General features: G+C 41.6%; 1 protein-coding gene across 1 annotated transcript in view; it reads left to right on the top strand.

The window, feature by feature from the left end:
- The first annotated feature begins 9,929 nt into the window (after nucleotides 1–9,929).
- dcaf5 (ddb1 and cul4 associated factor 5) overlaps nucleotides 9,930–15,647 on the top strand; it is a 96,215-nt gene continuing 90,497 nt past the window's right edge. The window contains exon 1 of the mRNA XM_067991306.1: nucleotides 9,930–10,370. Coding sequence (XP_067847407.1) covers nucleotides 10,145–10,370 — 226 coding nt within the window. The 5' untranslated portion in view covers nucleotides 9,930–10,144. The remainder of the gene's footprint in view (nucleotides 10,371–15,647) is intronic.

The raw sequence follows: 15,647 nt of genomic DNA, 5'->3' as shown, positions 1-15,647 counted from the left end.
TCTTGATGAACTCAAAGTCAAGGTAGAGTTACTGAATTTGTAACATTGAGTATTTTAAACTGTAAATGGATTCAACAAGCACATACAATATTTATGAGGACCTCTATTTTCCCTGCATGTTTGTCTTCTAATGATTTTCAAATGTCCACTTACATTCAGACTGATTGGAAGCATACTGTGCTGTTGTGAGATGAAAATCTGAGCCATAAACAGCTGGACATGACCTGCTCATGAAATTACAAATCACAATGTGGCTTGACATAGAATATGTCGGCTGTTTGGCTACCTTTATTTATCCTTTTTATGCTGCCCACTGCAAATTTTCCCCCTATCAAAATGTAGTTATTATAAATTAGTCAAAAGAGGTTAGTTGGGTTTGTGTAACAGTCCACAGAATGGTAGGATGTAAGTTTTTCATCTGTGCTGCTCCACAAAAGAAATTATAGAATCGTACAGCACAGAAGGAGGCCATTTTGCCCATCATGTCTATGCCAGCTCTTTGAAGAGCTATCCAATTAGTCTCATTCCTCTGCTCATTCCCCATAGCCCTGCAAATGTCTCTTTTTCAAGTATATATCCAATTCCCTTTCGAAAGTTACTATTGAATCTGCTTCCACCACCTCTTCAGGCAGTGCATACCAGATCATAACAACTCGTTGCGTAAATAAAGTTCTTCTCATCTCCCCTCTTTTTTGGCAATTATCTTAAATCTTTGTCCTCTGGTTACGACCCTCCTGCCAGTGGAAACAGTTTCTCCCTATTGAAACTATCAAAACCTCTCATAAATTTGAACACCTCCATTAAATCTCCCCTTAACCTTATCTGCTCCAACGAGAACAGTCCCAGCTTCTCTAGTCTCTCCACATAACTGAAGTCCCTCTTCCCTGGTACCATTCTGATAAATCTCCTTTGTACCCTTTCCAACACCTTGCCATCCTTCTTAAAGTGTGGTGCCCAGAATTCAACACAATACTCCAGCTGAGGCCTAACCAATGTTTTATAAAGGTTCACCATAACTTCCTTACTTTTGTTTTCTATGCCTCTATTTATAAAGCCTAGGATATTGAATGCTTTTTAACAGCCTTCTCAACTTGTCCTGCCACCTTCAAAGATTTGTGTATGTAAACCCCCAGGTCTCTCTGTTCCTGCACCCTGCCTTTTAAATGGTACCATTTAATTTATATTGCATCTCCTCATTTTTCCTTCCAGAATGCATCACTTCACACATCTCAGCATTAAATTTCATCTGCCATGTGTCTGCCCATTTCACCAGTCTGTCTTTGTCCTCCTGATGTCTGTTACTATCCTCCTCGCTGTTAACTATATTATCAAAAAGAGCAGCGGTCCTAATACCGACCCCTGGGGAGCATCACTGTATACTTCCCTTCAGGCTGAAAAACAATCTGTTTATCATTACTCTCTGCTTTCTGTCTCTTAGCCAATTTCCTATCCACGCTGCCACTGCACCTTTAATCCCATGGGCTTCCGTTTTGCTAACAAGTCTATTAAATGGCACTTTATCAAATGTCTTCTGAAAGTCCAGACACAACATCAACTGCACTATCTTCATCAAGCCTCTCTGTTACTTAATTAAAGAACTCAATCAAAGTTTGTCAGACACAAATTGCCTTTAACAAATCCATGTTGTCTGTCATTTATTAACTCATGTTCTTCCAAGTGACAATTAATTTTGTCCTGGATTGTGGTCCCTAGAAGTATCCCCACCACCGATGTTCGGCTGATTGGCCTGTAGTTACCTGGTTTATCTCGCTCCTCTTTTTTGAACAGGGGTGTAACATTTGCAATCCTCCAGTCCTCTGGCCATCCCCATATCCAAGGAGGATTAAAAGACTGTGGCCAAAGCCTCCACTATTTCCACCCTTACTTCCCTCAGCAACCTAGGATGCATCCCATCTGGACCAGGTGACTTTTCTACTTTGAGTGCTGCCAACTGTATCTCCTCTTTATCTATTTTTATCCTATCCAATTTCTCTACTACCCTCTTTACTATGACATTGGCAGCATCCTCTTTAGTGAAGATAGATGTAAAGTACTCATTTAATACCTCAGCCATGCCCTCTGCCTCGACAAGAAGGTTTCCCTTTTGATCCCTAATCCCTTTCCTTTGACTAACCTTTTACTCTTTATATGTTTATAAAATATTTTAGTGTTCCCTTTTATGTTACTCGTTAATCTTTTCTCATTGAATATTTTTGCCCCTTTTATTTCCTTTTTCAGTTCTCCTCTGCTCTTTCTGTATTCTGCTTGATACAACTGTTACAGATTTTAAAAAAGCAAAATACTGCAGATGCTGGAAATCTGAAACAAGGACAGAAAATGGTGGCAGCACTCAGCAAGTCAGGCAACATCTGTGGAGAGATTAAGTTGGGTTAATGTTTTCAGGTTGATGACCTGTCATTAGTTGCTATTTCTTTTGCTTCTTAATTCTATTTGACAGCGAAGGCCTAAGTCGAAGTCTAGTATAGTGTACTTTGTTGACTTCCAAAGACAGGGAGGATCATGTGAAAGTGCTGGATAAATCCAATGGGTGAAATAAACTGAAGAGGGTACTCTGGTCATTCCCTGGGCATGCTACGCATTAACTAAGATAGCTGGGTAAGTGAAAAGCTAACTTTTGGAAATAGGGAGCTAGAGTTTACTTGCGACAGAAGTCTGAAAGGCAGAAGCCAAAAATATCTGGAGTAGAAAAGGGTAGAGAAATCACACAAAATGTAGTAATGGTGATATCACGGGATAGAACATCAATCACAGATCAACAAGCTAAATTTAAAGCAAGTGAAGCTGTAGTCGACAAGAGTAGCTAAGAATGTCCAGAAGGACTCAAAAAGATGTAGACAAAGAGATTGAATTAATCCATGTGGCTGCTGAAAAAAAAAGCAAAAGAAGGTGGTGAAATGGAGGCTGTGAAGAGCCAACACAAGGCAGAGAAGGAACACAACAGATTTGAGGTGGAAGAACAGGAGAAACAAGAACACGTGGCAGAGGAAAAGGCGAGTCAGCACTGATGTGTTCTGGTGGAGAAGGGTGTATCGACAGCATGTCTGGTAAGTGAAGGCATGCTTTATTTAGCTGAAAAATCTGTAGGGAATAATTTCATGAAGTCCAATTTTACACTAAATTTTAAAGAAAGGGATGCTATAGATAATTTCAGCAGGGGTTATAAATCATTAGCAAACCACCATAAGCAAAACAAAGAAGTTTGGGCTAAAAAGCTAATGGCACCATTTAGCAGTAAAGCATTCAGTGTGTTTTCTCACATTAATTCAATTGACAGTGTAGACTATGAATTGTAAAATGTACTATTTTTACTGCTTGTGACTCAACGTGTGAAGCATACAGGCAAAAATGTAAGAAGTTGTGGAAAGCTCCATATAGTTTGTACAGAGAATTAGTCATAGAGCTGGAAGATATTTATAAATTGTACCTAGAATGTAACTGATTATAATAGTCTGCGTCAGTTAATGTTAAGGGATCCTATTTTTAGCGCAGTTCCAGATGATCTAAGTATACGGTTATTTGATCAAGAGTGCAAGACCCTAAAACAATTAAGGGAACAAGCAGAGCATTTTGTGGTCTAACAGGGTTTGGGGTCTTCGCACCAAATGGGCGGTCAGATTTCTCCTGCCAACTGGGTGTGTGTCCACAGTTCTGGAAGGCAGGAGGAGAGAGTGGGGTTCACCGCAAAATGAGACCTTGTCGGGTGATGCCAGAGATCTCAGGTCCTCCAATTGTAACAAAATGGGCCACATTACAGACCAATGCTAGTCCAAGCAAGGAGCCAGGTCCCATTTGGGAAGATCAAACCTAATTGTGAGTCATAAGACTATGGAAGTGTGCAATGACACCCATTGCAAAGTATCTGATGGCATTCCAATGCAAAATTATGGTGAATATATGGCCCATCAAAGGTCTATGTGATAGTGGGTGTACACTTACACTGGTACTACCATATCTGGTGCAAAATAACCAGTACCTAGAGGATAGCATGGGCAAAAAGTGAAACATTGGCATGGCTGAAGAATTGTATTTGGGTCACTGTAAGGGTGAGGGGAAACAGAGACCAAACTAGGCAAATATGGATACCATTGCACACTGGGTGCACCCCACAACCAAGAAACAGGTGTGGGCCTTCCTCAGGTTGGTTAACTATTATTGGAAGTTTATTGTCAACTATAGCAATGTAGCTATACCGTTATCTGATTTGACAGAGGAAGCAAATCCTAGCCAAGTGATCTAGTCCGTGCAAATGGAAAATGCTTTTATAAAGCAGAAAGATGCTCTGTGTGCAGATCCCATGTTAGCTAATCCAGATTATTGTTATATGGCAGTTTCTTTCCTTCTCTCATCATTTATGGAAGCTATCTGGCCTGGTGATCGCTCTTTGAAGGCTACAAACAGATTCACTGATTTCAATGTGGAAGGTTGATAAATGTCTTCCAAAAACGTGACTGGGACCAAGCAGACATAAACAACTGCATTGTTAAATTCAAAACAGCTGCCAATCAAACAAATATTTGAACAAATCCCTGAAGAGGTTTTGTAGTCCAAGTACATTAGTTACGAGGAGTTAACTCACAGTTGCAAAAAGTGTTCAAAAATGGCTAATGGTATACTGGACTTCATCACATTAGGTGCAGAATATAAAACCAAGGAAGTGCCACTGCAATTATACTGAGCATTGGTCAGATTTCATTTGAAATATTGTGTTCAGTTTTGGGCAAACTGCATCTGCTATTGTTCTGTTCATATGCTTAATATGTCTATGTCCTTTTGCAATTTTGTCCTGTCTTCTTCACATTTCATTATATCTCCTTGCATAGAATCATCTATAAACTTGGATATATTTCCCTCTATTCCCAAAACTGTAGTAAAAACCTGAGACCCAGTACCAGCCCCTGGGAGACTCCATTTGTCACTGTCTTCCATTTTCTGTCCACCATGTTCCTTTTATCCAACTCTCTTCCTCCTACCTTCCAACTAGTTTCCTATTCATGCTACAAGGCTATCTCTAATTTCAGCTCTTGTGCAGAGCCTTACCAAATGTTTTCTGAAAATCCATGTATATAGCATCCATTGATCCGCCTCTATCCACCACCTCAGTGACTGTCAAAGAACCATTAGTTGAGGGAGACCTGACCTATTTTTCACATGCTGATTCTTCCTAATTAGTTTATACCTTTTCAAGTGCTCACTTACTCAATTCCTGACGATGGATTCTAGCAATTTTACCACTGCTGATGTTAAACTTACTTGCTTTATCCCTTCCATTGACTTCAATGGAAAAGAGAATCAGGCGGAGTGTAAAATGGGCGGCCGATTCGCCAACACTTGTTTTTCGCTGCTGCCTAAGTTGAATTTTACCCCTGCTGTCTTCCAATTCTCCAGGATTATCCTCAAATTTAACAAGTTTTAGAAGATTAGAAATAATATAGCCCCAATTTCCTCACCTACTTCTTTTAATATCCTCTGGTGGAAACTGTATGGGCCTGGAAATTTGCTTGGCTTCAATCCCATTATTCTATCTAGCGCAATTTTTCTGTTTAAATCAATTTTAGTGCTTTTCTCCCCATCACTAATCTATAGTCTTCATGGTACCTCTGGTGTTGTATCCTCCTCCACTGCGAAGACTGAATCAAAACATTCACGTAGCCCTTCTGCCATGTTCTTGCCCTTTACCATTGTTAGTCCTAAATGTAATTTTAACGGGCTGCTCCTCTCCTTTACCACTCTCTTTTTCTTGATGTACTTGTAAAAATGATTTGCTCATTCCCTTGAGAACACCACAAAGTTCTATTTGTCCTCATTATTTTCTTGGTCTCCTTCTGTTGCTTTCTATTTTCCTCTCCACCCTTATTCTCATCAGTATTGTTTACCCGCACAGAAGTCTTTTCCTTTTCTTTAATGATGATCCCAACCTCTCTCATAAACCATGACTGCATCACTACGGAAGCACAAGTTTTGCCTTTCAGGGCATATACTTGTTTTGTAATCTCCTAATTAAACTTTGTAAATAGATTTCACTGTTGTTCCATAGATTTACCAACAGATCATTTCTCCCATCCTATTCTAGCCAATTCCTTCTTCATCCCTTCAAAGCTAGCCTTATTTGAATCCAACACCATGATTTGTGACCCTCCTTTCTCCTCTCAAGCCGGATACTGAATTCAATCGTTTTATGGTCACTACTCCCAAGATGCTCCCTTATTGCCTGAACACTATTTCTAGTTCATTGTAAATAAATTGAATATCACCTGCTCCCTTGTTGGGTTGAAGAAATGCTGCTTTAGGACACATTCTTGAATGAATTCAATAAATCTATTCTTTTTCTTACTTGCGCTGCAATTTCTCTCCCAACCTATATATAAGCTAACATCTTCCATTTTTACCACGTTTTTCTTCTTAAAAGCCTCTGTAATTTGCATATTCCTCCATTAAGTGATCACAGTTAGTAGGTCTATATTCTTACTCGTATTTTACACCCTTTCCTGTTCCATAGCTCTACCCGTGGAGGGGGTAAGGAAAATGTTTTACTTAAGTTAAGCAAGTTGGTAAATTAATGAGTGCAAGACGATCAATAGATTGGAAAGCTAAGAGAGGAAAAGCAGCCAATCAAACAAGTTGGCTATTTCCTGGTCTTGCACCATTCTCTGACTGAGGGGATGGGTGGTTAACAAAATCTTCGGGTTTTTACTAGAAGTTGAATGTTAGAAGTTATGTAAAAGTGATGCATGTTGCCTTAGTTTGGTTCAGTAATAGCGCTTCTGCTTCTGAGTCAGAGGATTGTGGGTTCAAGTCCCACTGCAAGACTAGAGCACAAAATCTAGGGTTTCACCTCAAAACTGTACTGAGGAAGTGCTGCATTGCTGAGGTGCCATCTTTCAGATGAGATGTTAAACTGAGGTCCAATCTACCTATTTAGGTGGCTGTAAAAGATCCCAAGTCACTTTTTCATAGCACAGAGAGTTCTCCTGGCTAACATTCATCCCTCAATCAACACCACCAAAACAGCTTCATCTCATTACTATTTGTGGGATCTTGTTGTGGTTTCTTACTAAACAACAATTACTACACTTCAAATATAATTCATTGGTTGTGAAGCACTTTCGGGTGTCTTGAGGACATGAAAGGTGCTATATAAATGCAAATTCATTCTTTACTTTCTGATTGTTACTCCTTCTTCCAGAGAAGTGTCAGAATTTTCTCAGCATTCCCTAGGCTCAGACCTTTTCACTGATCCTCACTTTAAGGGTGACACTGTAATATCTGAACAATCGCTGTTACTATACATATACTTTCATCAGCACTTGAGATTGTGTACCAATTAGAATCTGACAAACCAAAGCTTCTGGGAGCCCAGAGTACCCCTAAATGCCAGGAAATTTGGCTATATCTCATGACTTCAGTATGTGGCTGAATTTGCAACTTCATGAAATTTTCCTCCAGTTGGAAGATCTGCAGGCTACAATCTCAGGAAAGCATGGATGCATCCTACTACTCTGTGGTGCCAGCTTCTGGTACACCAATACTTCAATATTATGCCACTGGGCTACCTTATGCCTACAGTATATTTTAGAATATCAACTGGCACAATTAGTAATGCTGCACACAATGCGGTCTCCTCTATATTGGGGAATGTAAGGAATCTTACAACACCAGGTTATAGTCCAACTGTTTTATTTGAAAATCACAAGCTTTCGGAGGCTTTCTCCTTCATCAGGTGAAGTCAGACGAAGGAGAAAGCCTCCGAAAGCTTGTGATTTTCAAATAAAACAGTTGGACTATAACCTGGTGTTGTAAGATTCCTTACATTTGTCAACCCCAGTCCATCACCGGCATCTCCACATCATGGCTATATTGGGGAGACCAACGCAGACTGGGTGATTGCTTTGTTGAACGTCTCCGCTCTGTCCACTTGTCGTTTTAATTCTCCTTCCCACTCCTACTCTGACCTTTCTGTCCTCAGCCTCTTACACTGTTCCAATGAAGCTCAACGTAAGCTCGAGGAGCAGCACCTCATCTTTTGTTTAGGCACTTTACAACCTTCTGGACCCAACATTGATTTCAACAACTTCAAATCATAACCACTGCTCTCATTTTTTCAGTCAGCTAGTGCTGGTTATGGTTCTGCTGCTGCCATTTACAGCTACTCCTCATCAATCTTTTGTTTCTTAACCTGTCCCATTACCACCTTCCTTGCCTTGCACCATCATCCCTTTTGTCTTTTAATCACTTGTGCCCTTTACCCTATCACAGACCTTCCCTTTTATTCTTTCCTCCCCTCCCCTCCCCTCCCCCCCTTCCCTGGCTCTGTACTTGCTCAAAAACTTTAACTCTTTTAACATCTTCCAGTTCTGATGAAAGGTCTTCGACCCGAAATGTTAACTCTGTTTCTTTCTCCACAGATGCTGCCTGACTTGCTGAGCTTGTGCAGCATTTTCTGTTTTTATTTCAGATTTCCAGCATCTGCAGTATTTTGCTTTTGACAATTAGTAATGTAATCTTGAGCTTTAGATGATATTGTTAAAGGAACATTCACTGTCACACTTTATAATATTATCCATCCAGTTCAATTAAAGTGGCATAATTGCCCTTGCAAACTACTTGGGAAAGCTTTTACCTTCTGTTGGTAGACACAAGGATAGAAGATGTCATTCACATTGTGACTAGTTAATTGGCATTGCGATGATACCATTCATGTTGCGATACCATTTGCATAGTGAAAACATAATTGCATTGTTATGCTAAACTCCTTCCCTCTGCAAATTGTGATTTAGCAGCCGTTCATATTGAAATCTTGTTATTCATAACCACCCATTACCATCACAGGAACAGAATTGTGTTTTGGCCCACCAGTTGTGCTCTGTCACACTGGTTGATTGTACTGGGGAAATGTTGGAGTAATATTGAAGATCAACAAGAACGTGTAAATGCATACAAATGCATTTACACATAAGCTGTATTTATTGTTAAGGGTGACATATGTCAGTAAAGGGCATACATTTAAAACAAAATGAATGATTGTCACCCCCAATAACTGACATTTGGTAAATCTATTCCAACAAACTGTCAAATTTCACCGATATGGTGTGTGTCTCTTCATTTTAGTTTAAGATATCAGCCTTGGCTTAGTAGTAGCATTTTTGTCACTGAGTCATGAGGTTGTGGGTTCAAGCCCCACTCTATGACTTGAGCATGTAATTTTCCTGATACTTCAGTGTGGTACAGAAGGAGTGTTACACTGTGGGAGTTGCTGTTTTTTGGAAGAGATGTTGAAGCAAGTCCCATCTACTCTCTCAGGTGGACGTAAAAACCCCATGGCACTATTTGAAGAAGAACAGGAGAATTCTCCCACTGTCCTGGGCAATATGTAACATTCCACCAACAACACATTATCTGGTTAATTATCTCATTGCTGTTTGTGGGACCTTACTGTACACAAATTGGCTGCAGAGTTTCCCTACATTACAAACAGTGACTACACTTCAAAAGCATTTCATTGGCTGTGAGGTGTTTTGGGATGTTGTGAAAGGTGCTATATGACTACAAGTTCTTTCTTTTCTTAAAAATGTTATATAAATTGAAGTTAAATTTTACATTATATATTATGCAAAATAAAATCCTAACTCAATTGAATTAATGGTGTGTGACCTGTCCCACTCTTTCTGATCCTATAAATCTCATCCCTAACCCTTCCCCATTGTTGACAGCTCTGGTTCCACAGAAACATGTAACTTTGTTTATGGGGGGGGGGGGTGATCAGTTGCAGATTAAATCTTTTGGGACAAAAATCAGGATGTAATTAGCATGAGTTTTTTTTTGGTGGTAAAAACGAGCCTCTCGATTTGTTGTAATAATTTTGGCTGTAAGTGAAACTGAAGGAGTTTTTTTTTTAAAGGACATTTACTTCCAGTTCAGAGGGAAGATCAGCTGCTCAGTGAGGAGGAGGCTGGGGCTGCATCATGTTGTGTTGATGTTGGGTTCTGGCTCTGCCTGTTAACCAGCTGGAGGCGAGGCGAGCGGACCGGACCGGACCGGCCGCACCGTAGACGGTGGCAGAGGCGCTCGGTGTGCGGCGTCGGCGGGGCATGAGGAGCGTGTGAGCGGAGCTGGGGAAGGCGGCAGGATGCGGGATGTCGGCCGGTGCCAGCCCGGGCCTGAGTTGGGGCCCGAGTCGCTGCTGCGGTTCCTGGGCCGCAGGGCGCTGAGCGGGGACCGCTTTCTGAAGGAGGGTTTCCAGCGGCAGCGCCTGTCCGGCTGCAGGAACCTCTTCAAGAAGGACCTGCTCGGACACTTCGGCTGCGTCAACGCCATCGAGTTCAGCGGCGGCGCCGGAGAGTTGCTGGTGTCGGGTAAGAGGGGCTGAGGACCTGGGGGCCGGTATTGTGGGTGAGAGGCCTGGGGGCTGGGCGGGTATTGTGTGTGAGAGAGGCCGGTGGCCCCCGGGGGAGGGGGTAAGATGGAGAGCGGCCTGTTTATTAAGACCCTCCCCGTTGTTATGGATACGCGGCCCTCTTCGCTCGGTGTGTCGGTGCCACCGGCCTCTCCCTGCGGCCCAGCTCTGTTTCTAACTGACCCGTGAGCCTGGTTCTCGGACCTTCCTTTGCTTTTCCCATCTCCCCCCTCCCCCCTTTTCTCTCTCTGCAGCACAGGAAAGAAATCGAGGCCGTGGTCTGAGGAAGTGGTGCAGGCCGCACGGCCTTGTAGTTTCCTGTAACTAGTCACCCAGGCGGGCAGGTGGCTGCAGCTGCCTGGTGTCAGGTACCCTGGGGCTGACAATCAGACCATGTTTTGTGGTCCCAGTTTTCACCTTTGAATTCAATGTTGGGATTCAGATGACGTTCACAAACCTCTCGAGCTTTATCTGTTCCATGTTCAGGTCCTGGGTGAGACAGGGTGCTTGAATGGTTCTCTGGGGAATATTGGTTAGCAAGTTGGGGTTACCCTGTATTGTTTTTAATTCACTACTATTGGGATATTTATTTACATACTAGGATAGGCAGGGAGGACAAGGTTTCTGTTTACTGTCCTCTACTCCCTATAACACTGGGGTGTCCATGTTAGGTATCGGCTCCAGCTCAGGCTTCCTCTGATCACAAACTGCTGTCACTATAATATCTCACCCCTCAAATTGGATTTTGATTTAGCAATTCACAGCTATGTTATTCTCTATGCAATATAGACTGCATATTTTGTCCAGTGGTAAACCACAGTCAAACCAAATCCTTACTGTGGTACATACATAGAAGTAGGCCAATCAGCCTCTCTGGCCTGTTCTGCCATTCAATTAGATTATGGCTGATTTGTACCTCAACTCTATTTACCCACTATTGTTCCATATCCCTTACCTAGCAAAAATCTATCAATCTCAGTCTTGAAAATTTCAATTGTCCCAGATCTGCTGCCTTTTGGAGGAGAGAGTTCCAGATTTTCACTACCCTCTATCTTATGTTCTTAAAAGTGGTTCCTGATTTCACTCCTAAATGGCCAAGCTCTAATTTTAACATTGTGCCCCCTTCTGGATTCCCCCAAAAGAGGAAATGGTTTCTCTGTATCTACCCTATCAAATCCATTAATCATTTTAATAATGATCTGGACTTGGGTACAGAGGGTATAATTTCAAAGTTTGTAGATGACACAAAACTTGGAAATGTAGTAAACAATGTAGAGGATAGTAACAGACTTCAGGAGGACAAAGACAGACTGGTGAAATGAGCAGACACATGGCAGATGAAATTTAACACAGAGAAGTGTGAAGTGATACATTTTGGTAGGAAGAATAAGGAGAGGCCATATAAACTAAATGGCACAATTTTTAAAGGGGGTTCAGGAACAGAGAGACCTGGGGGTGCACGTATACACATCTTTGAAGGTGGCAGGACAAGTTGAGGCTGTTGAAGCATAAGGGATCCTGGGCTTTATTAATAGAGGCATAGCGTACAAAAGCAAGGAAGTTATGGTAAATCTTTATAAAATAGTAGTTAGGCCTCAGCTGGAGTATTGTGTTCAATTCTGGGCACCACACTTGCAGGACGTCAAGGCCTGAGAGAGGGTGCAAAAGAGATTTACTAGAATGGTATCAGTGATCATATGGAGAGATTGGAGAAGCTGGGGTTGTTCTCCTTAGAGCAGAGAAGGTTAAGGGGAGATTTGATCGAGGTGTTCAAAATGATGAACAGTTTTGATAGAGTAAATAAGGAGAAACTGTTCCCAGCGGCAGAGGACACAGATTTAAGGTGATCGACAAAAGAGCCAGAGCGACTTGAGGAAACATTTTTATGCAGCGAGTTGTAATGGTCTGGAATGCACTGCCTGAAAGGGTAGTGGAAGCAGATTCAATGGTAACTTTCAAAAGGGAATCAGATAAATAATTGAAGGGAAAAAATTTACAGGCGTATGGCAAAAGAGCAGGGGAATGGGACTAATTGGATAGCTTTGAATAATTGAATAAGGGGTCGTTCATTTAAAATGGAAATGAGGAGGAATTTCTTCTCCCATAGGGTCGTGAATCTTTGGAATTCTTTATCCCAAAAAGCTGTGGGGGCTGAGTCATTGAATACATTCAAGGCTGAATTAGACAAATTTTTGATCAGCAAGGGAGTCAAAGGATATAGGGAAAAGGCAGGAAAGTGGAGTTGAGGTAAAAATCAGATCAGCCATGATCTCATTAAATGGCGGAGCAGGCTCGAGGGGCCGAAAGGCCTAATCCTGCTCCTATCTTTTATGGTCCATTTTCAAAGAGCCAGCACAGTGTTTGTGCTCCACACGAGCCTCCTCCCACTTTACTTTCTATCAACATATTCTTCTATTCCTTTCTCCCTCGTGTTTATCTAGTTTCCCTTAAATGCATCTATGCTAGTCCCCTCAACTACTCCATGTGATAGCGAGTTCCACATTCTAAGCACTTTCTGAGTAAAGAAGTTTCCTATATTCCTTATTGGATTTATTAGTGCCTGTTAAATTTATGGCCCCTAGTTTTAGACTTCCCCAAAAGTGGAAACATCTTCTCTGACTGTTCTATCAAACCCCTTTTAAAGACCTCTATCAGGTCACCTCTCAGTCTTCTCTTTTCTCGAGAAAAAAGCCCCAGTCTGTTCAGACTTTAATGCCAATTAGTGCCCAATCAGAGATAAGTTTTGTGCTGTTGACTCATCCACGAGGAACTGGGTCATGACTGTCCAAACTAATTTCACTTAGGATCCGTACGGTCAGTAGAGAGGGATGGGGGTGGATTCATTCATCCAGTCAGTCCAAGCTGAATTGAAACTCAGGACGCAGAGGTGAAAGGAGAATGTTCCAACCAAATACAACGCACCAGCTATTTTGTATCTGATTTTGCTCATTGGCATAAGTTCCTGCCCTCAATTTTTTTTCTTACTGCTTTAAATTGTCTGGTGCATGTCAGACCATAATAATGAGGCTGGCAAGCTCCTGGCCGTGCTACTTTTGAGACAGTTGTTGGGAACAGCACCAGTGTGTCCCAGGTTGACTTTCCTCCTAAATTAAAATTCCTTCTCCCTTGAGAAGCATCTGAACTCTGCTTGCTGCTTCTGCCTCCTTGATGGTCATGGCTGAGATTAGTAACTCATAGTATGGTGTATCTTTATGGTGCCCTTTAAGACCCGGTATCACACTGGTGAATATGTGCTATACCCCTTCAAAGGCCAATATCTTTCCTGAGGCTTGGTGCCCAAAACTGAATGCAGAACTCCAGGTGGAGTCTGACCAAGGTTCTGTGTAACTGAAGCATCATTTCCTCACTTTTGTATTGCAACCCCCTTGAGATAAAGGCCAACATTCCATTAGCCTTTTTGATTACTTTTTGTACCTGTGTACTATCGTTTTAGTGATTTATGTACATGTGCACCGAAATCTCTTTGCTCCCCCACAGTTCCAACTTTCTCACCATTAAGAAAATACTCCTATTTGTTTTTTCCAGATCCAAAGTGGATGAGCTCACACTTCCCCACATTGAACTCCGTCTACGATAGTTTTGCGCACTCACATAGTTTGTCCATGACCCTTTGTAACTTCCTGCTCCCATCCACACTGTGCCTCCTAACTAGTGTCATCTGCAAACTTGGATATGCAACTCACTATTTCTTCATCCAAGTCATTAATACATATGGTGAATAGCTGAACCCCAATACAGGTCCCTGGGGAACACCATGTGTCACATCCTGCCAATTAGAGAATGTTTCTTTTTTCCCTACTCTCTGTGGCCTACCTCCCAACCAATTTCCGCTCCATGTCACAAGGTTACCTCCAATTCAGTATGCTCTCATTTTTGCTAATAGTCTCTTGTGCAGAACCTTATCAAATGCTTTCTGGAAATCCACATAGACAACATCCGTAGGCACTCTGCTATTCACTATGCCTATTGTTAATTGTATCCATGTGATTTATATCAGTTAGTGTTAATTGTACTCAGGTGGTGGGTATCAATTGGGGACTCTCGTGAACATTTATAGGAGGGTGTATAATGAAATCTGGGGGAATAAAGGCTTGGAAGCAACTGAAGACTAGGCTCCAGTATTCTAACCTTCACCACCAGGCTATCCAGTTATAACACTTATGACCTCCTCAAAAAAAATCATCTAGATTAGTCAGACATGACCTATCCTTCACAAATCCATGCTGACTCTCTTTGATCAGCTGATAACTTGTCCAAGTACATATAGATCCTAAGTCACTGTCAGTGTATTATCCTGTCAATCGTGGTGCATTTACTCTAATGCACTCTGTGGGCCCACTGCTTAATGAAGGTTTTAAAAAAAAAAGCAAAAGCAAAGTCCCTAAGAAAATTGGAGCAATTTTTTTATGCCTTCGGTTCCATGGAACTGCACCAAATTATAAACACAGAAGTTCAATATACACATACTGATCCTAGATAACGGCAGAAAAGTCAATATTCTGTTGCTGAGTGTTGTTGCTTGTATTGACGTGTAAGTACAGAAAGCAGTAATAATGACGCATGGTTCGCCTACAAAAGATCATTTAAACCCATGTCACATGACATGAAAGATCAGTGATGCAAAGAGACTTTCATGGAGTACTGGGGTATTGTCTTCGCTTGTCTTGATACACATAGCGCAACAGAATTATTTGATCCTGTATCTAGTTGGGTGCAAATAATGAACAAAATGCTTATTAAAGTCTGCTATAATGAAGTTAACAATGTTCATTTAAAACAGGGTCTTGATAACCACGAGCCTCTAAAATGAGTAGAGAGGAAAAGGAAAACTGAATGATATTTTATTTCTTAGGCTGCTCTGGCACAATTAATAGCTGTTAGATATTATCATTCAGTTGTTTCTTGTTGCTGAATTTACATTGCGGATGGATTTAGCAACATTGGGTGCCTGCACAAGATTTACACACGCACAGTTGCTGAGACGTCCTAGTCGTGGCTTTAAAGCAACTATATGTATGCAAGATCCTCGACTGTTTGGGACCTCCTCCGTTGTTTGTTTGTTTGTTTGGAGAAGGTCTTTGCCTGCCAGCAATAGCGAAGGAGCTTTATTGGCCTGTAGAGACAGGCTGAGAGGCCAGATTTAAGATGATAAACTTGATGGCAAGAGCACACTTGTTGTTGGAGACAAGCCTGCAGTGTAGAACGGGACTTACTT

This window comes from Heptranchias perlo, chromosome 10 (assembly GCF_035084215.1).
Source record: "Heptranchias perlo isolate sHepPer1 chromosome 10, sHepPer1.hap1, whole genome shotgun sequence".
In the NCBI taxonomy this organism is placed as follows: domain Eukaryota; kingdom Metazoa; phylum Chordata; class Chondrichthyes; order Hexanchiformes; family Hexanchidae; genus Heptranchias; species Heptranchias perlo.
Note: the sequence above shows the minus strand (reverse complement) of the source record. Positions and strands in the feature narration are given on the sequence as shown.